The 22,413-nt window shown below is 41.9% G+C and overlaps 1 protein-coding gene across 2 annotated transcripts in view; it reads right to left on the bottom strand.

Annotated features, from left to right (window-relative positions):
* Positions 1 to 19,349, bottom strand: part of TXLNG (taxilin gamma) — a 59,396-nt gene extending 40,047 nt beyond the window's left edge. The window contains exons 1-3 of one of the 2 annotated variants that reach the window (XM_037901016.2): positions 18,945 to 19,349; positions 8,071 to 8,380; positions 7,167 to 7,258 (exon numbers count right to left, since the gene is read on the bottom strand). In XM_037901016.2, coding sequence (XP_037756944.1) covers positions 7,167 to 7,258; positions 8,071 to 8,380; positions 18,945 to 19,085 — 543 coding nt within the window. In that variant the 5' untranslated portion in view covers positions 19,086 to 19,349. The other variant, XM_037901024.2, reaches the window with a different exon arrangement.
* Positions 19,350 to 22,413: the final 3,064 nt, after the last annotated feature.

The raw sequence follows: 22,413 nt of genomic DNA, 5'->3' as shown, positions 1-22,413 counted from the left end.
AGAGGACATGCTTCCATTCAGATGACGCTCGTTAAAAAAATAATGCGTTAATTAAGTTTGTGACTGAACTCCTTGGGGAAGATTTGTATGTCTCCAGGTCTGTTTTACCCGCATTCTGCCATATTTCATGTTATAGTAGTCTTGGATGATGCCTCAGCACATGTTGTTCATTTTAAGAACATTTTCGCTACATATGTAACGAAACGCAAAGAAGGTACCAATGTGAGATTTCTAAAGATAGCCACAGCACTAGACCCAAGGTCTAAGAATCTAAAGTGTCTTCCAAAATCTAAGAGGGAATAGGTGAGGAGCATGCTTTTAGAAGTCTTAAAAGAGCAACACTCCGATGCAGAAACTACAGAACACGAACCACCAAAAAAGAAAATCAACCTTCTGCTAGTAGCATCTGACTCCGATGATGAAAATGAACATGCATCAGTCCACACTGCTTTGGATTGTGATTGAGCAGAACCCCTCATCAACATGGACGCGTGTCCTCTGGAATGGTGGTTGAAGCATGAAGGGACATATGAATCTTTAGCACATCTGGCATGTAAATATCTTGTGACGCCGGTTACAACAGTGCCATGCGAATGCCTGTTCTCAATTTCTGGTGACATTGTAAACAAGAAGCGGGCAGCATTACCTCATGCAAATGTAAACAACTTGTTTGTCTGAGTGATTGGCTGAACAAGAAATAGGACTGAGTGGACGTCTAGGCTCTAAAATTTTACAGCTGCAGCGGCACAGGAGCCAGCAAACAGAGCTGTAAACAGGGAAGTTTGAATGGGAGCTCGAAAGGGGAGTTTGTATTGTGGTGCTTGTTTGGGGTTTGTTTTTGCTGTGGGAGCTGGTGTTTTGGTGTGGTTTGTGTTTCCCAGATTAACAGGATTTAGGTTGGAAGGCTATGACAGATACAGAGGCAGCAGTAGGAGTGACCCATGTAGTGGAAGACACAAGGAAGATGACTGGATGTGGAAGCTGCGGTATGTACATGATCCTGGAGGGGGTACCTGGTAAGACTTTTGTCTGCATGAAATGCCGTCTGATTAGAGCTGATGGAGGAAAAGATCCGAGGTTTGGAGATGCAGGTGGAAAGTTTGGTTGAGTTTAGGAAGGGGTTCGAGCAGATTATGGAGCAAAGACATGAGGTATCTGAAGGGAAAAGCTCAGACTTGCAGATGGAAGCAGGACTGAGGAATTCTGAGCGGAGACTGGGTGAGAAAAGTAGTCGGTGGAAGCATGTGACTAAAAAAACAAGGCAGAGGAAAAGACAGGCTAGTGAAGGAAAAACAGAGCTCAAGAACAGGTTTGCAGAGTTGGAAAATGAAGAAGGGGCTCAGCAGGTAGTCACTGAAGGTGGAAGGGCAAGGAAGAAGAGAAGAGCGATTAGTCCTACAGGAAAAGGGGAAGAGCCAATGGAGACTACATCAAATATGAGCCCCAGGAGGATACAGGATGGGCTGAAGAGGATTACAAGGGAGAATAGGAATGGAAAGAACTTGCAGCCAGAGGGAACAGGGGATAGACTGAAGAATAGCACTGTCACCAAGAAAAGGCAGGTCTATGTGATTGGGGACTCTCTACTGAGAAGACTAGACAGGCCTGTAACCAGAGATGATCCAGAGAATAGAAGGGTGTGCTGCCTTCCAGGTGCTAAGATACAGGATGTAGACCTGAGGTTGAAAAGGATCCTAAAGGCAGCAGGAAAGAATCCCCTAATTAGCCTTCATGTGGGAACAAATTATACGGATAGATTCTCGCTGGAAAGTATTAAGGGAGACTATGCTAGGCTGGGGAAGATGCTTAAGGAAATCGAGGCTCCGGTGATCTTTAGTGAGATTCTGTCTTTTCCTAGAGAAGGGCAACAAAGGTGTGACAAGATTATGACTATGAACAGATGGCTTAGGCAGTGGTGCTATAAGGAGGGCTTTGGGATGTATGGCCACTGGGAGGCATTCATGGACAGAGGACAGTTCTCTCGGGATGAACTTCATCTGAGTAGGGAAGGAAACAGACTTCTAGGATGGAGGCTGGCACAAATGATTAAGAGAGCTTTAAACTAGGAATTTGGGGGAGAAGGTTGGGAGATGACCAGGTAATCTCCATGCTGGATTTTAGCATTGAGGGGGAAGAAAACGAAGTAAGAAAGGATACAGCCGTGGGTAGGAGAATGTATATAAGGAGGAAGGACAGGGTGGATACCAGTCTAATAGGTTATACTGGCTGTAGAATGACCGTGCCTAATAGGGTACAGAATGTGAGCGAGGCCAAACAGCAAAAATTAAGATGTTTGTACACCAATGTGAGGAGCCTAAGTAACAAAATGGAGGAACTAGAGCTACTGGTGCAGGAAGTGAAACCAGATATTATAGGGATAACAGAAACATGGTGGAATAGTAGTCATGACTGGACTCCAGGTATTGAAGGGTATGTGCTGTTTAGGAAAGACAGAAATAAAGGTAAAGGTGGTGGAGTAGCATTGTATATCAATGATGAGGTAGAATGTAAAGAAATAAGAAGTGATGGAATGGATACGACAGAGTCCGTCTGGGCAAAAATTACACTTGGGAAGAAAACTACTAGAGCCTCCCCTGGGGATAGTGCTTGGGGTATGCTATAGGCCACCAGGATCTAATCTGGATATGGATAGAGCCCTCTTTAATGAAGTAAATATTAATGGAAACTGCGTGATCATGGGAGACATTAACTTCCCAGATATAGACTGGAGGATGAGTGCTAGTAATAATAATAAGGCTCAGATTTTCCTAGATGCAATAGCTGATGGATTCCTTCATCAAGCAGTTGCTGAACCGACTAGAGGGGATGCCATTTTAGATTTGGTCTTGGTGAGTAGTGAGGGCCTCATAGAAGAAATGGTTGTAGGGGACAATCTTGGTTCAAGTGATCATGAGCTAATTCAGTTCAAACTGAACGGAGGGATTAACAAAAATAAATCTGCAACTAGGGTTTTTGATTTCAAAAGGGCTGACTTTCAAAAATTAAGGAAATTAGTTAGGGAAGTGGATTGGACTGAAGAACTTATGGATCTAAAGGCAGAGGAGGCCTGAGATTACTTCAAGTCAAAACTGCAGAAGCTATCGGAAGCCTGCATCCCAAGAAAGGGGAAAAAATTTATAGGCAGGAGTTGTAGACCAAGCTGGATGAGCAAGCATCTCAGAGAGCTGATTAAGAAAAAGCAGAAAGCATACAGGGAGTGGAAGATGGGAGGGATCAGTAACGAAAGCTATCTTATTGAGGTCAGAACATGTAGGGATAAAGTGAGACAGGCTAAAAGTCAAATAGAATTGGACCTTGCAAAGGGAATTAAAACCAATAGTAAAAGGTTCTATGACCATATAAATAAGAAGAAAACAAAAAAAGAAGAAGTGGGACCGCTAAACACTGAGGATGGAGTGGAGGTCAAGGATAATCTAGGCATGGCCCAATATCTAAACAAATACTTTGCCTCAGTCTTTAATAAGGCTAAAGAGGATCTTAGGGATAATGGTAGCATGACAAATGGGAATGAGGATATGGAGGTAAATATTACATATCTGAGGTAGACGCGAAACTCGAACAGCTTAATGGGACTAAATCGTGGGCCCAGATAATCTTCATCCAAGAATATTAAAGGAATTCGCACCCGAAATTGCAAGTCCATTAGCAAGAATTTTTAATGAATCTGTAAACTCAGGGGTTGTACCGTATGATTGGAGAATTGCTAACATAGTTCCTATTTTTAAGAAAGGAGAAAAAAAAAAAAAGTGATCCGGGTAACTATAGGCCTGTTAGTTTGATATCTGTAGTATGCAAGGTCTTGGAAAAAATTCTGAAGGAGAAAGTAGTTAAGGGCATTGAGGTCAATGGTAAATGGGACAAAATACAACATGGTTTTACAAAAGGTAGATCGTGCCAAACCAACCTGATCTTCTTTGAGAAAGTAACAGATTTTTTTAGACAAAGGAAATGCAGTGGATCTAATTTACCTAGATTTCAGTAAGGCGTTTGATATCGTGCCACTTGGGGAATTATTAGTTAAATTGGAAAAGATGGGGCTCAATATGAAAATTGAAAGGTGGATAAGGAATTGGTTAACAGGAAGACTACAGCGGGTTCTACTGAAAGGTGAACTGTCAGGCTGGAGGGAGGTTACCAGTGGAGTTCCTCAGGAATCAGTTTTGGGACCAATCTTATTTAATCTTTTTATTACTGACCTCGACACAAAAAGTGGGAGTGTGCTAATAAAGTCTGCGGACGATACAAAGCTGGGAGGTATTGCCAATTTAGAGAAGGACCAGGAAATCATACAGGAAGATTTGGATGACCTTGTAAACTGGAGTAATAGTAACAGGATGAAATTTAATAGTGAGAAGTGTAAGGTTATGCATTTAGGGATTAACAACAAGAATTTTAGTTATAAGCTGAGGATGCATAATTTAGAAGTAACAGAGGAGGAGAAGGACCTTGGAGTATTGGTTGATCATAGGATGACTATGAGCCACCAATGTGATATGGCCGTGAAAAAAGCTAATGCGGTCTTGGGATGCATCAGGCGAGGTATTTCCAGTAGGGATAAGGAGGTTCTAGTACCGTTATACAAGGCACTGGTGAGACCTCACCTGGAATACTGTGTGCAGTTCTGGTCTCCCATGTTTAAGAAGAATGAATTCAAACTGGAACAGGTACAGAGAAGGGCTATTAGGATGATCCGAGGAATGGAAAACTTGTCTTATGAAAGGAGACTCAAGGAACTTGGCTTGTTTAACCTAACTAAAAGAAGGATGAGGGGAGATATTGCTCTCTATAAATATATCCGAGGGATAAATACCAGAGAGGGAGAGGAATTATTTCAGCTCAGTACCAATGTGGACACAAGAACAAATGGATATAAACTGGTCATTGGGAAGTTTAGACTTGAAATTAGATGAAGATTTCTAACCATTAGAGGAGTGAAGTTTTGGAAAAGCCTTCCAAGGGAAGCAGTGGGGGCAAAAGACCTATCTGGCTTTAAGATTAAACTCGGTAAGTTTATGGAGGAGATGGTATGATGGGATAACATGATTTTGCGTAATTAATTGATCTTTAAATATTCATGGTAAATTGGCCCAATAGCCTGTGATGGGATGTTAGATAGGGTGGAATCTGAGTTACTGGCTGCTGAATCTTGCCCATATGCTCAGGATTTAGCTGATCGCCATAACTGGGGTTGGGAAGGGCAGATAGGAAGAGGCCCTGGAGGTTTTTCGCCTTCCTCTGTAGCATGGGGCACAGGTCACTTGCTGGAGGATTCTCTGCTCCTTGAAGTCTTTAAACCACGATTTGAGGACTTTAATAGCTCAGACATAGGTGAGAGGTTTTTCGCAGGAGTGGGTGGGTGAGATTCTGTGGCCTGCGTTGTGCAGGAGGTCGGACTGGATGATCATAATGATCCCTTCTGACCTTAATATCTATGAATGCAGTTTTATTTTGTACATAAATTCTACATTTGTAAAGTCGACTTTCATGATAAAGAGATTGCACTACAGTTCTTGTATCAGGTCAACTGAAAAATACTATTTTTTGTTTTTTTACAGTGCAAATATTTGTAATCAGAAAAATATAAAATGAGCAGTGTACACTTTGTATTCTGTGTTGTAACTGAAATCAATATATTTGAAAATGTAGAAAACATCCGAGATTTAAATAATTGGTACTCTATTATTGTTTATTAGTGCGATTAATTGCACAATTAATTGCAATTAAGTTTTTTAATTGCTTGACAGCCCTTGTTGAAACTCATCCAAATAGAAACCTTGCCAGCCAGTTTTATTCCTTCTCTAAGTACCAAATTATGTCAGAATACATTGTTCTATAACAACAAATTTATTTGAGCATAAGCTTTCGTGAGCTACAGCTCACTTCATCGGATGCATTCAGTGGAAAATACAGTGGGGAGATTTATAATAAGATTTATAAATAATTTATAATAAGAATACTATACATTATAATTTATTTATAATTATAATTTATAATAAGATTTATAAATCTCCCCACTGTATTTTCCACTGAATGCATCCGATGAAGTGAGCTGTAGCTCACGAAAGCTTATGCTCAAATAATTGGTTAGTTTCTAAGGTGCCACAAGTACTCCTTTTCTTTTTGCGAATACAGACTAACACGGCTGCTACTCTGAAACCTGTTCTATAATAAACACCTGTTCCCAATCACCAGTGTAGTATCCTCCCCAAATAAAAAACTATGATAGTGAACTGGCAAAGTTTTCCTTTTTTGGGGCTGGTTCTGAAAAAGAGACCATATGCTTCCATTGCGATTTACAGTCATTAGAATAACAAACATTCACTTGAGGCAATGTTCTAAAACCAAGGAAGAAACTAAATCTTCAGAAGACATACTGGAGAAAAACAGAAGGTCCACCTACATTGTTCCCAATTTCCAAAAATTTTACTAGGTTGTCATTTTCTATCACTAATGGCTGAACTGCATTGTATGGTCTTGGAAAGTTATAGTATGCTGAGCACATTTGAGCATGCTGCCCTGCCTCACATCCAATCCAGACACTATTTTTGTGGGATTATTTTTGTGGAAAAGATCAATCATATTCACAACTAGCTGATGTGTTCAGCAATGGAAAGTTATAATCTTCCAGCATGAGACAAGTAGATATTGACAAGCTTATAAAAAATTAGAAATATTGCAGAATAGGGGCACAATGTTCTCTTAGCCCACTAGAAAAACTTTAATTACCACTGGACTACAGATGTTGATTTTATTGCTAGTAGCACTGAAATCTGTTTTATCATTGTATGCTGCAGTACTTCATTATCAGAATACTATTATAATGAAATTCCTCTTTAGATTTATAGAGCAGTTGTGGAGACATAGATAAAAGTGAAAATGACTTCAAGTGTTGAATTTTTATTTTGACTGCAACAATTTCCATCAGGAACCTGGATGTTGCAACCAATACATTCTGCTAAGGCAAGGACATAGCTGAATCAGTTAAAAACATCTTTGAATTAAAAAAATAAATAAATCTGCTGTTCTTCCATAGTTAATAGGTATTTTCACATTCTTAAGGAGATGAATAATTTTCCAAAACCATTTTACAAGAAATAGAAATTTAGATGTACTCTTGGTATCTGTTAACTATAGATAATACTTACAAGATCAGCATATTTCTTGCAGAGAGCTGCCAACTTTTCTTCTGGAGTAGAAAGTGTGTTCAAGGCTTGCATCAATAACAGTACTTCTTTTCCTATGGATGAAAAAAAAATTAAATACTGAAAACATGCTATGAAAGCTTTTCCTCTGAAAAGAGTTCTGTATTAATGATGAGCTAGAATGTTTTTAATGGCATGCTAGTTTAATAGCTGTATATTGTTTTACTAGAGAATGGCAACACAAGTCCCTACAAAACAACAAATTCATATAATTATCTTGCTGTTTGTAGAGTTGTATAACATGTAGGGTGGTAGTATATTTAACCCAACTGCAGTATGCACAGAGCCTTAGACCACAAGAATGCTTTGACTTTCATAATTTCTCTTTCAGAAGATACAAACCAAGAAATACACTTTTGAAACCCTAGACCTAAAATTCAGATTTTGTTATGAAATACAGAAAAATATTCATGAGTAAAAAGTAAAAAGTGGTCTGATATACAGTCATCTTCAGTGTATGTAACCCAAATAATGCAGCATCATAGTTTTTAAAAACCAGAAGTTAAACCGATTAGTCTATTTCCATTGATCATACTGAGTGAAATGCAAGAAGTAAAACAACTTGTGACAAGTGGATTAGATTTTAACATATTAACAGGTGAGGGACTTTTTAATATTAATTTTAACCAGTGACCTTTTAAAACATGTCTTCCCACTTCCCCCAACACACATCATGATAAGGAAGACAAAATGCCATTTGGCAACAAAACTAAAGCTCCTGAGAATAACTCAGAGATTGCAAGGGTAAAATGTGAAGCCCATTTTTAAGGAAACATTAAAACTGCCATCTTTTTCAAAACTTAGAACTTGCTGTAATTTAGAAGACAAACCCTAAAACAGTGCATACCTAAGGTTTTCTCTTTGTTTTTTTCAGTCTCTGGATCTTGCTCGCCATCAGGTGGCTCAGTACGGGCTTCTTCTCTCCCAGGAGTCTCCTCACGTGATTCTTGAGTACAGTACATTGAATCCACTGGCTTTCTATTTTTTGAGATATAATTTTCATCTTCCAATGCAGCTGTACTTTCTATGCCATCACAATTGGACTGCAGATGTTGCAAAGTTGTGCCAGATTCAACGCATTTGCTGTTCACCAACTGATCCTGAGTATTCATTCCGATCCCACAAATTCCAGCTTCACCGGTTGTACCAATCATAAACTAGAAAAGGGGAAGAAGTAATCAGATCAGCTACCAAGAAAAATTTACTTGAAGTAAAAAACCTCTACTCTATTTTCAGTATGCTTAAACAAGAATCCAAAAAGCTACTGTATCATTAAGTTGAACTGCAAACTATAGTCAATATTTTTAGAAAAACTAATATTGTGTATATGTATGTGTGTGTGTATACACACACACAGACAAGCAATTTTGCTTTTCACTGAAAGCAACATCTAAAGATGACCAACTTACCCCCAAATATTTAAGGAGTAATGCAGGCACTACACTTGACAATAATTCTCTCATAAGAAAGTAACCTGAAAAATGTAGGTACACAGGACTCCAGCTTTTTTTTTTTTTTTTTTTAAACTCATGGAGCAGGTGAAGTAGTTACTACCTGGAGACACTCCCCAAAACACAGAGAGTATGTCACTGAAACATCACCCTGTTAAGAATGAATCAAGCTAAGAATTATCTTCAATGGCTTGTCATTCCAAAAGTGGAGTATTAGAAGAGTTACATACTAAAATTATATTTCCATGCTAACTTTTTATTTGAGAGAAAGCTATAGTGTTCTAGCAGCTTTGACTACAGTATTAAAATAAGGACACATTGGTCAAAGTATTTGGAATCAAATGAAAAACACTGTCAGACACAGGAAGCAGGAGTATTAAGTTAATTTTCAAGTAACAACACTCAAATAGGACCCTCAAGAAATTTAATAAATCATGAACCAGCCTACACCCTATATTCAAAATGTGACACAATGTAAAGATTACTGAAAAATCAGAAAGCCACATATATTTAACAATTTCAAAAATATGTACACCCGCATTAAAAACACAAACTTTCTGACCTTTCAGAGTAACAGCCGTGTTAGTCTGTATTCGCAAAAAGAAAAGGAGTACTTGTGGCACCTTAGAGACTAACCAATTTATTTGAGCATAAGCTTTCATGAGCTACAGCTCCAATGAAGTGAGCTGTAGCTCACAAAAGCTTATGCTCAGATAAATTGGTTAGTCTCTAAGGCGCCACAAGTACTCCTTTTCTTTTTTCTGACCTTTGCATCCCCAGCGTCAGTTTGAGAAGCTGTTTTTCCTAATTTAGTAAAACAAATCACAATATATAGACTCAAATGCAAGAATGCTGAACCCACACCTAGATGGTCCTTGATTACAGGCGAGACTAAACTACAACACAGGTCGACGCCATCCTGTATACTCTGCAGCACCAGTAAATGCCAGCAGCAGAACTTTACTGAAGTCTGACAGCTACTTTGTGACTCAATTTCAAAGATTAAAGATATTAACATTTCAAACAATAGTTCAAAAATGGAACAAGGACACTTACAGGAGGGAGAGGGGAAAGAGGAGGAAGAAACAGGACATTTTAATAATTTGAAGTGTTTAAAAATCCTCCTGGAAAATATATGGTGGAACAGGAACGTTATGGTTTTTGCAAAATAAAAGTAATAGAGTTTGCAAGACACACTACTAAGCTGATTAAATTAAAATGAAATTGATATTAAAACTCATGCTACAAAAAACAGTTAAAAATATGGAGAAGGAAAAAGAGTATGTGCCATTTCATCTTCAGTCACATTTCACCTTTCTGAAAACATTACAGTAGCAAAAAAAAAAAAAAAAAAAAAAAATCACTTATACCAATTGGCTCTGGGTTTAGAATATAAAGACACGTTACCTGTAATTCTGTGGGTAGACAATGCCATCTCTGTAATATTCATAAAAATCTGCCTCAAACGGATATGAAGTCAGAAGAATGTCAGCACCTAACTGGAAGGTAAGCGGTAGTTCTCTCTGGTGACTGGTCTATGCTTAAATCCACACTTGTGGGACATAGTTCTCTTGGTGCCATACTGAAACCCACTGTGGACCTCTGGAATTGAACAGATGGTGGCCACGCCCTTAACAATTGTAAGTCTAAATGCAACTACTATTACCAGTGAATCCTCTCATCCATGAAAAAACCAGACATAATCAGTCACCATAATCATTTAAGGATAGACAATATCAGAGCCTGAATATTCTAACCTGTATGCTTTAATCAAGAGCCAGGCCAATACCTCGGCAAATGAATAGTTGAGACAAAATTCCTGCTTTTCATGATCATGCCATTACAACATGTATAACATACTGGCTATTCAAGGGAATCATGATTGTAACAGTAAATCTTCTTCCAAAACCCTTTAAAACGTTTAAGTGAATTTTAGTGATGGAAAGCAAGAGTTTGACAGTAATGAAGTCTATTCTTCACAGCACAGGTACATCATGGGTAGTAGCAATACAAGTTTTCCCAAACTGTGTCTCAAACCTAACTTGACTACCAATTTTAGGGGTGAGAAATAAGCCAGGGGGTACAATATGATACGGACTAACCAGCATGACATTTGCAAGGGTAAATGTATCACCAAGTTATTATGAGGGTATGTCTACATGCAGTGTTGCACTGGTATACACTTAAGGTGTGACTTTAAACTGATTTTAAAAGGTTTAGAAGTTGCAAAATGGCTTGTGTGCTACCCATTTTGGTTTTAAATCAGACTTATTCCAGACTAATTTGATAAGGAACATGTTTTAACATAAGTGTCTACACATGGATTTGCACTGGTCTAAATAATCTGGTGCAAATTTTTCTGTAGAAAAGGCCATTTTCTTTTTTTCACAAAAATGACTAGAGTTGTTCAAAGAAACATAAGCTATCATTAACAGTATGAGTCCACATATAATTCAACCTCTGCTTCCTCCTATGTCTTAAGAAAAAATATAACCTTTGGTTTTAATGATATAATATCTGTCACTGTAATTTTATGGTAAAGAGCCCTGAAAATGCCTATAATAAAAAAAACTCCTCACAGGTCCAGTCATCAGCTATAAAAACTAGTTAAACCTCAACCACACTTCTCATAGGCTGCATATAAGCATGTTTATTAATAGGATGCAGCATACCGTAATATAAACCCTTTAACAATTAAGAACATAGTTATCTCATCTATGCACATAAACCAAATCAATTTAATCCATTTCTTGTCTCAGGGCAAACAGACTGACAAGGTCAGATCTACAAAATATCCTGTCAGTGGCACCTTTGACTTTGTAATGTCTAATACATTTCTGGACCACTATACAGCTCCTGTGTTCTCCAGGGCTGGGCCAGTGGCAGCTCTTGCGTCCCACAGGGCTGGGCTCAGCTCCCCACGCCGGGCGTTGTGACCTGGGCGTCAGGGTTGCAATGCCACTCCAGTTTGGCCCTCCACACCGCTGACCATGATAGAGGGGTGGCTGGGCCAAACCTGAGTACCGCTGCAATCCAGCACACCTGGTCACATCTGTCTTGTCATCTTAGAACCAGGCTGTAAACCCAACTTCTATCTTGAATAGCTTTTAAAATATTTCTTGCCCAAAGAGATGGTGGGTGACAGACACTAGTTGAAATCAAGCCTGAAAAGGATCTTCCCCCAAATAATCACCGAGCCATAGTTTGAGCCCCAGGTCTGTGCAAAAACGTTAAAATAACATTTTGATGTCATATGACTTTTTTTTTTTTTTTTTTTTTTTTAAAAAAAGACTACTGCATCTTGGGGAATCCCTTGTTCAAATGGCCTCAAACTTTTGGACCACTAACCCTATCTCAGGCATAAGAAATCAAGACAATCAGAGTAAGTCTGTGGATTTCAGAGCACTTAGAAAAATTAACTCATAAATGGTAATGAAGTCTCAGTCTTAATTGTAGTGATGCTTCTACCCCCCCATAATTGTAGACATTCACTGAGTGTGTTCTTCAGCACAATCAAAGTAGTATAGACCACAGTGTGCACATATCAAACTGCAGGGCAGACACACAACTTGGGCAATTGTAAGCAAGGCTACAAATTTGTCATGGCGGGGGGAAAAGTCATGGATAACGTGATTTTCCTTTTGCCCGCGGTTTACCCCACAGCAGCAGCTGTTATCCTGAAGGGATGGGCTTGGATCTCCACGAAATCACATGCACACGTGCAGCAGGACTGGGATTCTATTGCAAGCCAGAGTATTTGCATGCAGCCTGATGTCTGAGTAAGAGGGTAATTCAACGTGAAATGCTGTGACTGTTGACTTGCGCAGCACCTACACACTATAAATCTAAGTCCTGGCCTCAGCAGCTCTTTCCGAATATATGTTATGCACATTAATTGCTCTCTGCCTGCATTCTACAGGGGATCCTTTTTGAAGTTTTGCCTTGACAGTGAGACTGAGTGTGATCAAAGAAAATAAGCAGTTGCAACTCTCATGAATGCCAGCATGATCAAAGGGCATCAGGAAATGCATCCAGAGACCCCTATTCTAAGAACTGGCATTTGTTCATATAGATTTATAATGAAAGACAGTAAACAGTTTCAACTTTCTACGTTTGTTCAATCTACATACACCAAGCATCTACACTTTTATTCACCCCTCAAAGTGCTGCAGTTTTTGTGAAGAAGGAAATCGCTTTTGCAGAAGCCTGCATGTGACTAGAAGGTGATGACCTCTTCTTTCAGTAATCCATGCCTGTCTCAACTCGAGAATGGATTACTGAACAGTCTTCTACATGGGTATTCCCCAAAGGTGATTCGGAAATGCCCCTAAGTGCAGAATATGGCAAATGAGCTGTTTATCAATGCTTCTCACAGAAAACACATTACCCAGTTATTTGCACTGGCTTTCTGAGGATGGCCCCGCAGATCTGAAGTCTTCCTCACTGTTAGTCCAACAGAGCCAGAATCCAAATACATTTAGGACATACTTCTTTCAAGTTTTATTATCCCAGACTTCTGGGAGGGTGACAAATTAAGAAAGGGATGCAGAAGATATTTGTTAGCAAAATCTGAGATGAAGTTCACGATTAACCTGCAAGATCTGCAAAAGTTGTTGTTGTATGTTTGTCTATGTCATAAAAACAAAGGGAAGGGTAACCACCTGTCTGTATACAGTGCTATAAAATCCCTCCTGGCCAGAGGCAAAACCCTTTCACCTGTAAAGGGTTAAGAAGCTAAAGATAACCTCGCTGGCACCTGACCAAAATGACCAATGAGCAGACAAGATACTTTCAAAGCTTGGGGGTGGGGTGGGGAGGGAAAAAGGGTTCGTCTGTCTGTGTGATGCTTTTGCTGGCAACAGATCAGGAATACAGTCTCAGAACTTCTGTTAGTTAGTAAGTAATCTAGGTAGAAATGCGTTAGATTTCCTTTTGTTTAATGGCTGGTAAAATAAGCTGTGCTGGATGGAATGTATATTCCTGTTTTTGTGTCTTTTTGTAATTTTAAGGTTTTGCCTAGAGGGATTCTATTTGTTTTGAATCTGATTACCCTGTAAGGTATTCACCATCCTGATTTTACAGAGGTGATTCTTTTACCTTTTCTTTAATTAAAATTCTTCTTTTAAGAACCTGATTGATTTTTCATTGTTCTGAAGATCCAAGGGTTTGGGTTTGTGTTCACCTGTACAAATTGGTGAGGATTTTTATCAAGCCTTCCCCAGGAAAGGGGGTGTAGGGCTTGGGGGAAGATGTCTCCAAGTGGGCTCTTTCCCTGTTCTTTGTTTAACACGCTTGGTGGTGGCAGCATACGGTTCAAGGACAAGGCAAAGCTTGTACCTTGGGGAAGTTTTTAACCTAAGCTGGTAAGAATAAGCTTAGGGGGTCTTTCATGCAGGTCCCCGCATCTGTACCCTAGAGTTCAGAGTGGGAAAGGAACCTTGACAGTCTAGAGCAATGACTAGCCACCTATTTAAAAAGTAAAAATGAAAAAGAGTGAAATTGGTTCATTTGCTTTGAGTGCTAAGCTGATGAGCAACAAATGGTAAAAGAGTCCTTCATCTTAAAGTGCTTTGCAAGCTCTCTACACACAATCATTTCAGATACCTGATATGCAACACTTCCAACAGCATGTTGTCTAATAAATGCTAATTCAGTATTAAGGCAAAGTACCATCTACTGAAATCTCATCACCAGCTTCAAACTAGATTTGATGCTTCTAGGCTTAAGATCTGACAGATCAGTCCAAGGTGGCATGTTTGCATGGTTTAAGAAAGTTTTCAATAAGAGAAGATACATAAAATGAATAGTAAGGAGAAGGCAAATCAGACACTTTTTTACTCTGCCCCATAATACAAGAGCAAAAGGGAACTGATGAAGTTAAAAGGCAAAAGTTTAAGAAAGAATAGGAGGAAATCTCTCTCTTTCCACACTAAGCTGTGAAACTCACTACTGGCAAGACAAATAGCTTAGTGTTTAAAAAAGACTGACTTTTTTTAAAATAAGACTTATCTCCAGGTTAATTGGTCAGGATAAAGAGATACAAAGTTCAAACGTCATGCTTAAGGACATATGATAATCACTGGTTGGAGTCAGAAAGCAACTTCCCTTCTGCTCACCCCAAAGCTTCCAGGCACAGTCTTTCACGCTGCTCTCTGAACTTCTGAATTGACCAGGGAAAGGGTATGTATCAGATGATGAAAATTAGCCTTCAGAGTGCACTTCCCCACTTTCCTCAGAGTTATCATTTCAGGCTACCTACAAGCTTACGCTGGCATCACTGCTACTCACATTGTAAAAGGTTCTTAGAAAAGAGAAGGTTCAGAAACTTAAGATTCTCAAACACAACTGTATTGCAATCTAAAACATAGGCAATTAAGCAGGCATCTGTTCAGTGCCAGAGTCCAAAGGACTCTCCATGTAAGAAATTATACAGAAACCATATAGAACAGAAGGATGTCTGAAAGCTTAGGACTGATTACTGGACAGAATACAGTTTGCAGCAACTACACTGTTTATAGTCAAACTAAAATCTGATCTACCCTACAACAGTAATACAAGTCACAGGACATGGCTATGATACTGCTTATCATCTGACGAGATTATAACATATGTAAAAGTTATAGTTTAGTCAGGACCTACCTGTATCTTTGCACTTAGTTTAACATCACAGACTGCCCCAAAATACTGAGACACTAGCTACCACCAGACACCTCAAAAAAATCTCTCTTCACAGTCAAGAGCTTGTCAATTACCAATCCACTCTCAAACCAAGTCTTTTTGGGGAAGGAGACTGAAGTTGCACAGCACACAGACAACCTGGTGCTTTGATAACCAACAGAGATTGATAGTTCCTCTGCAACTGCTCTCAAAACCCAGGAGACTAATTTATCAAAACTTGACAAATGCAGTCTCAACTCCAGAGGAAAGGCCAGAACCCATACTGGACCTTACTCAAGATGTGCATGTCCAAAAATGAGGCAGTGTCATATTTAGACAATAGCAGTCAGCGAGCTGTAATGGTTATAATTCATCATCACAGAAGAGTTTGAAGCACGTGCCAAAGACTGAACCTCTTGTATTGTTCAATGTATACAGAATCATTTCTGAATACCTTTATGCTGATACACCAGTCAAAAAGCAAGTGTACTATACTATTTCAGCCACTTCTTTGAAGGAATATTTCAATTATACTGCTCACTTGTCTTTAATCCTGTCACACATGCATTACTTATGACTATACAAGAGCCTGGTCTTCACTAGGAAAAAAAGGTGTTTTTATCATGTGTCAGCCAATGCATTAAAATCCTAGACAGTTCAGTTTTCACACATTAGTTGGTTGAGGTAAACTCTTGGCATCCCTTCCCCCTGACCCCGCCATGTTTACCTCACCCTGATAACATGTGAAAACTGTGCTTTGTCCCAGGGGTGGGCAAACTGTATGGAGGGCTGGGTAGGGAAGGCTGTGTCCCCCAAACAGCCTGGCCCTCGCCCCCATCCCGCCCCCCTCAGAAGCCCCGCCCCATACAACCACCCCCTGCTCCTTGTCCCCTGACTGCCCCCTCCTGGGACCCCCTGCCCCAAACCACCCCCTGGGACTCCACCCCCACCTTCAAGGCCTGCTTCTTGAGCTTTGTTCAGGCAAGTATGTGCACTCACACACCTCTTGTGTTTAAGGATCCTACTATTCCCTCAAAAGCCTACTAAACAGTATGGTTTTTTTCTGTGATGTGCCCTGTAGTACGAAACTCAGCTGAAACTGAACATCTAATTTTTATTCCCTCTCAAAAACACATGTTCAACAAGGATTTGCAAAAAGGGGATGGGCTAAATTGCTTCTTTATGTTGCATAAAGAAGGCCTGAAAGGTGGTTCCTCCTACCCGCACCCCATTGTTCTCAGGGTTTTTACATTACAAATATCAGCAATATCAATTGTTTGCAGAAGATTTCTTTGGAGGACCCAGAGGGCTTCAACTGGAACTCTCTCAGACCTTAACTGAATTAAAGACAAAGTGTTGAATGTTTAACAAACCAATCTTCTAGCTGTTTAACTCAAATGTCTGTGACAGGTGTTAACAAAAAAGCTGAAACACTTTTAAACTGTGACTCACTTTCCCTCAATCAGGTTTCACGTCCTTAATGCCATAATCCTACTAGTTCTCCGGTCATCCACAAATCTCTCTCAAAGACAGGGTAGACAAGACTTGAGCTTCCAACGTAAAAAAGTGACAGCGTATGAAAAAACCCTTTAAGGCCTTCTTTACACAAAAAAGATCATAACAAGTTTTTCCCCAATTGCTTGTCACATTTGGAGTTTTGCTTTTCAACTGTTGTTTAAAACTACTGTTTGCCCAATATCTCTTGCTCTACCTTTCAGTTCTTTAATCAAATTTGATTCCTTTGTTTGGCTGTATGCTCTTATTTTAAGAGGAAGGAAATATTATGAAGCAAGTTGCTTTTTAAAATTGTTATTAAAATTCTGAATGCTTCGGTAACGGGCACTATATAAAAATAAAGTTAACCATAAGACACAATGTTCACTGGGATAGTAAAAACCAGTATGCTGCAGAAAAGATAGCTTGTGATTCTGGGGAGGAATAGTTTCACGGCCTCTTGAGAACTTTCCACCGGATACAACAGAAAACTTTGCACCTTGGAAAGTTACATTTCCTACTACAGGTAACATGACATGACAGCCACCAGAAAACCTATATGAGTATGACATGAGATACTGGAGCAGAAAAGAAGAAGTGATAATATACCTAGATCAACAGTTGTATTACACTCAATATGTATATACAAATGGCATCAGGGCAGATTTTAAGACAGCACTCTATCTTTAGAGTACTCTGTCCTCAAACAAGTGTGTTTTTATAAGTCCATACAAGAGAAGCATTATGGTTTTCTTGCAAGAAATAGAAACAAGGAATACTGTAAATTCACTGGTTTCAGAGTAGCAGCCCTGTTAGTCTGTATTCGCAAAAAGAAAAGGAGTACTTGTGGCACCTTAGAGACTAACCAATTTATTTGAGCATAAGCTTTCGTGAGCTACAGCTCACTTCATCGGATGCATCCGATGAAGTGAGCTGTAGCTCACGAAAGCTTATGCTCAAATAAATTGGTTAGTCTCTAAGGTGCCACAAGTACTCCTTTTCTTTTCTCTTTGTAAATTCACTGAGCTACAGTATCATTCTTAGTAAGATTTTATTAAGAATGTTGCCTTTTTTGCTTTAGAAGATGTGGAAAAATAAGCTAGTAGCATTCCCTTTGATTCATATTTTATATAAAAGTCTACTTTCCCTGGACAAACAAATAGGATCAGGAAACACAACCTTTGCTCATACACTTCAATGGGACTACTCACACAAGTTAGGAACACTTTATATTGGATCAATTCTACTACTATATTGAGAAATAAATTGGTTAGTCTCTAAGGTGCCACAAGTACTCCTTTTCTTTTTGCGAATACAGACTAACACAGCTGTTACTCTGAAACCTGTAATTAAAACAAATGGTACAAAAATGAGAAATGGGCAAAGGCCATCCTACCCGGTAACAGTTAACACGCACAAGTATTCTACAACTACAATACAGATTCCCCCCCCCCCCCAACCTCCGGCTGAAATGACCGCGTGACCCATTAGATGACAATACTGGCTCCTATTAAAGCCTGCCCAGCTATTCCCCGAGCCGGGGGCGGGCCTCCTTCCCACAGGGGAAAGTGCCAGGAACTAATGGGGCCCCCACGCGGATGAGTGACCAGCCTCAGCCGACAGGCCCACGGGGTCTCGGCGGTGCCGGGCGTGGAGCCCTGCGAGCGGGACCCCAGTTGGGCAGCTGGCTCGGCAGGCCTGTATCGCGTGCGGAGCGGGCTCCGGGTCGTGCCGCAGCCCCCTGGGAGCCACTACAGAGCTCGCCTCAGCCACCCAGCTGCGCCGGTCACACGCGCAGTTGCCGCGCTCGACCCTTCTCCACCGTGCGAGCCGGGCCCCCCGGAGGCTGTGCCCGGGGCGGCCCCCCCCCCCCGTCTCTTACGCTTTGCGGAGGCGCCACCGGCCCCACGCGGACCGGCCGGGCTCGAGCCGTAGGCTGGGGGCAGTTGCCTCCCCCACCTCGGGAGCGGAGCCCATCGCCAGGCCGGGGCTGAGGCGCTGCCTCGCACACCGGAGCCGCCCGCACCAGCCGCTGTCCCGACGCGCGGACGCCGCGTGGGGCGGTGGACGCGCTCGCTGGTGGGGAGAGCCCGACGGCGCGCGCGCGGCCGGCCGTTACCTCAGGGCTGCCCCGCGCTGCTGCCGCCGCCACCTCCTCCTCCTCCCGCGGCCCCGGGCTATGGCGCCGGCTCCCTCCGGACCCCACAGGGCTGTTGCTACTGCCTCCTCCGCGCGCGGCTTGGGCTCCGCGCGTCGCCATGATGTGACGGCAGCATCCAAACAAGCAGCCTGCCGTCGCCGTCCGCACCAGAGACACCGGAAGCGCTTGTGCCGGCCCCGCCCGCAGCCAATCACCGCGCAGCTCTCCCGGCCACGTGATGTACACTCTCTCTCCCCCCCTCCCCGGGACCCAGGCGCCCTCAGCGCGGCTCCCGCCAGCCCAGATAGGGGGACTGCTGTTCCCAGCATGCCGTGCGGCTGACGCGGCTCGCGGGTCCCATCAGGCTCTCTCACTTTGGACCACGCCAGAGCAGAGCATGCTGGGAGCTGTCGTGCAATTCCCCCGCCCCACCCGCCTCCCCCGCGCGGGGCAGCGGGCGGTGGAGTCTCCGCGCGACTCTAGCGGGAGAACTTCCCGGCGCGCGGGATGCGGCCCCGCACGGGGCGACGGCGGGGTCCGCTGCGCTCTGGCAACGCCGCGACGCTGGAGGGCGGGGGGAGCGGCGGGCGCTCAGGCGGAGGCTCCGCGGGGCTCAGGCCCCTGATACCGGCCCGCGAACCCGCAGCGCTGAAGGTGACTGGGCAGGGGGCGCTAGGGGACCTTACAGGCGCGGGTCGGCCGGCCCCCCTCCAGCGGCCGGGGACGGGGTGGGGGTCCTTGCCCGACGGCGTGTGTGGGGGCTGCGCCAAGCCGGCGACCGCCCTTGCGCCCAAGGCCAGAGCAGCGGCTGCGCCCAGGGTACGTGGCCGTCTGGCCCGAGCAGCAGCAGCACCACTTCTCTTCTTTGTGCGAAGTGAGCGCTAGAAGGGGAGAGGAAGGGTGCAGCTGCCCGGACGGGCGGAGCCGAGAGGCGCCGTTGCCAGTGAAAGATGATATTTGTTCTTGAAGTTAGAAACATGGGGCCGACCTGCAGCCAAAGTGGCAAAACTTTAATTAAAACTACAGTGCAGGGACTTAGGCCAGTGGTGGATGATGCGGGCATAGCTATGGCGCCGTAACCCCCTCGTATAGAGACAACCGACAGCAGTTAGAAGCGTCTTTGGTGGAGGATCCCCGCCTCCCCCTGAACGATGGCCCCTACAGTGATCACATTTAACTAAAGGTGTGACGTTGCACTAATTTAAAGTGCTGCAACTTTTAGTGGGCACTTAAAAATGATTTAAATTGGGTTTACAGCAGAGTGGACACAAGGGCAAGCTAAACTGTTGTACGCTGATTTTAAACTGATGAAAGTTTCCACAGACAGGCTATGTCCACACTGCAGCTTAGGTCAGTGTAAGTTATGTTGGTCAGGAATTTAAATAAGCCACACACACCCACACATGCCCCCAGTGATGTCAGTTACACTGACCTAAGCACCTGTGCGGACAGCACTATGTCAGCAGGAGAGCTTCTCCTGCTGACATAATTACACCAGCCCCTGCAAGCTGTAGGTAAGTTGACGGGAGTTTTCTCCCCTCAGCTTAGAGCCATAATTCTCGACCAGGGCTACATATATCCCTTAAGGTACGTAGAGGTCTTCCAGGGGGTACATCAATTCATCTAGATATTTGCCTAGTTTTGCAACAGGCTACATAAAAAGCACTAGCAAAGTCAGTATAAGCTAAAATTTCATACCATGACTTGTTCGTACTGCTCTGTATAGTATACACTGAAATGCAAGTACAATATTTATATTCCAATTGATTTACTTTATAATATGGAAAAATGAGAAAGCTGTAGTGTGGACATAGCCTGTCTGTGGAAACTTTCATCAGTTTAAAATCAGCGTACAACAGTTTAGCTTGTCTTTGTGTCCACTCTGCTGTAAACCCAATTTAAATCACTTTTAAGTGCCCACTAAAAGTTGCGGCACTTTAAATTAGTGCAACGTCACACCTTTAGTTAAGGTAATACAACTTTACAAGTAGGACAAACGAGTGAAGGTAATGGGCATCAGCTAAGAATGAATGTGTGACTTACCTTCTGCCTACAAGCAGACATTACTACTTGTTTAGCATCCTCAGTTAGCCACAGCTCACCTACAATTCCTGCTCAGCAGAATGGCAATTCTAATACTAATAGAGTACACTGGCCTAATAGATGCAGGAGTTTCAAGTAAGGTAGAAAATACTTCAGCAAGAAGCTCTCAAGAGCCAGCTCTATATAAAGATTTGATTATTGGTGGGAAATTATGCCCCATTCATATGCCCCCCCCTTTTTTTTGCCCTGTTTGTATTTGTGTATATTAACTTTCTTTTAAGTATTTTATTTGCTCTTGCTCAAGAGCATCACTTTGAAAACTAAGACTAAGCTAACTCTGCTGTTTGGTTTGCAACACGTATGAAAAATATGTGGCAACACTTCTAAAAGTCACCACATCCCACTGCAATATTCGTGGTTAGGGTGACCTGATTTTCATAGAGAAAAAACTATGACATCTATCACAAGGATGAGGCTATGCAGGGCAATTTTTCTGGGAATGACACTTCAGTGTATTTGGCAAGATTAAAAGGCTGCTTTCATCTCAGTCAAACAATCCCCTTCTCTGCTGCTTTGTGCCCCTATGATTCATCTAGCCCTCTTGTAAGTAGAGTTGAACTTAGAGATTAGTGGGAAGGAAGACTAATAAGTTGGACGAAGGAGGCAAACATGAATTCTTTGAAAGAGTCATCAATTTTACCACCTCAGGTGGCCAGTCTGGAGGGGGTTATAATTTATTTATTTTTTTTAACTGACAAATGCCTGCACAGGCCTTGAAAATATAAACATTGGTGTTTCACAAGGAAATATGCTCACCCTATTCATACTACACAAAATCATATTATGTTACTAAAGGACATAATGTCTAATACAGGGTGGCTGCTTATCTTTGTAGAAGTTATGTGTAGAGGATAGCATCTACTTAGAAGCATGGGATAAAATCCTAAGGTATCTGAACATGTTATAGGGACTCTGTTGTGGAGGGGAGAGAAAAAAGCATGCTCAGATCTCTGAGACAGTAAAGGGAACAGAGGCTTCTGTGGTGTGATAGCAGCAGAGGTAAAGATACAAAACAAGTTCTCACTTGTGGTTAGGTGAGAAGGCCTGGGGGAGGCAGAAAGGATCCAAAAGATCCTGACCCTACACTGAAGAGGAGAGGACAGGCAACAGTTTCCCTGCCACAAGAATGGAACACAGTTTGTATGTTAATTTTTTACCAATGTTTATATTACTACTATGCCCTTCTATAAAGCATCTCAGTGCTTACAGCAATATATTAAACATCACTCTTTACCCATGGAATAGGGAAGTATTATCCCTGCTTAACACATGAGGAGACTCAAGTACAGAGAGGGTAAATAACTTCTACTACAGAGCTAGGAAGAGAAATCCCACATCCAGTCAG

This window comes from Chelonia mydas, chromosome 1, assembly GCF_015237465.2.
Source record: "Chelonia mydas isolate rCheMyd1 chromosome 1, rCheMyd1.pri.v2, whole genome shotgun sequence".
In the NCBI taxonomy this organism is placed as follows: Eukaryota; Metazoa; Chordata; order Testudines; family Cheloniidae; genus Chelonia; species Chelonia mydas.
This window is presented reverse-complemented; position numbering and strand designations above follow the sequence as displayed.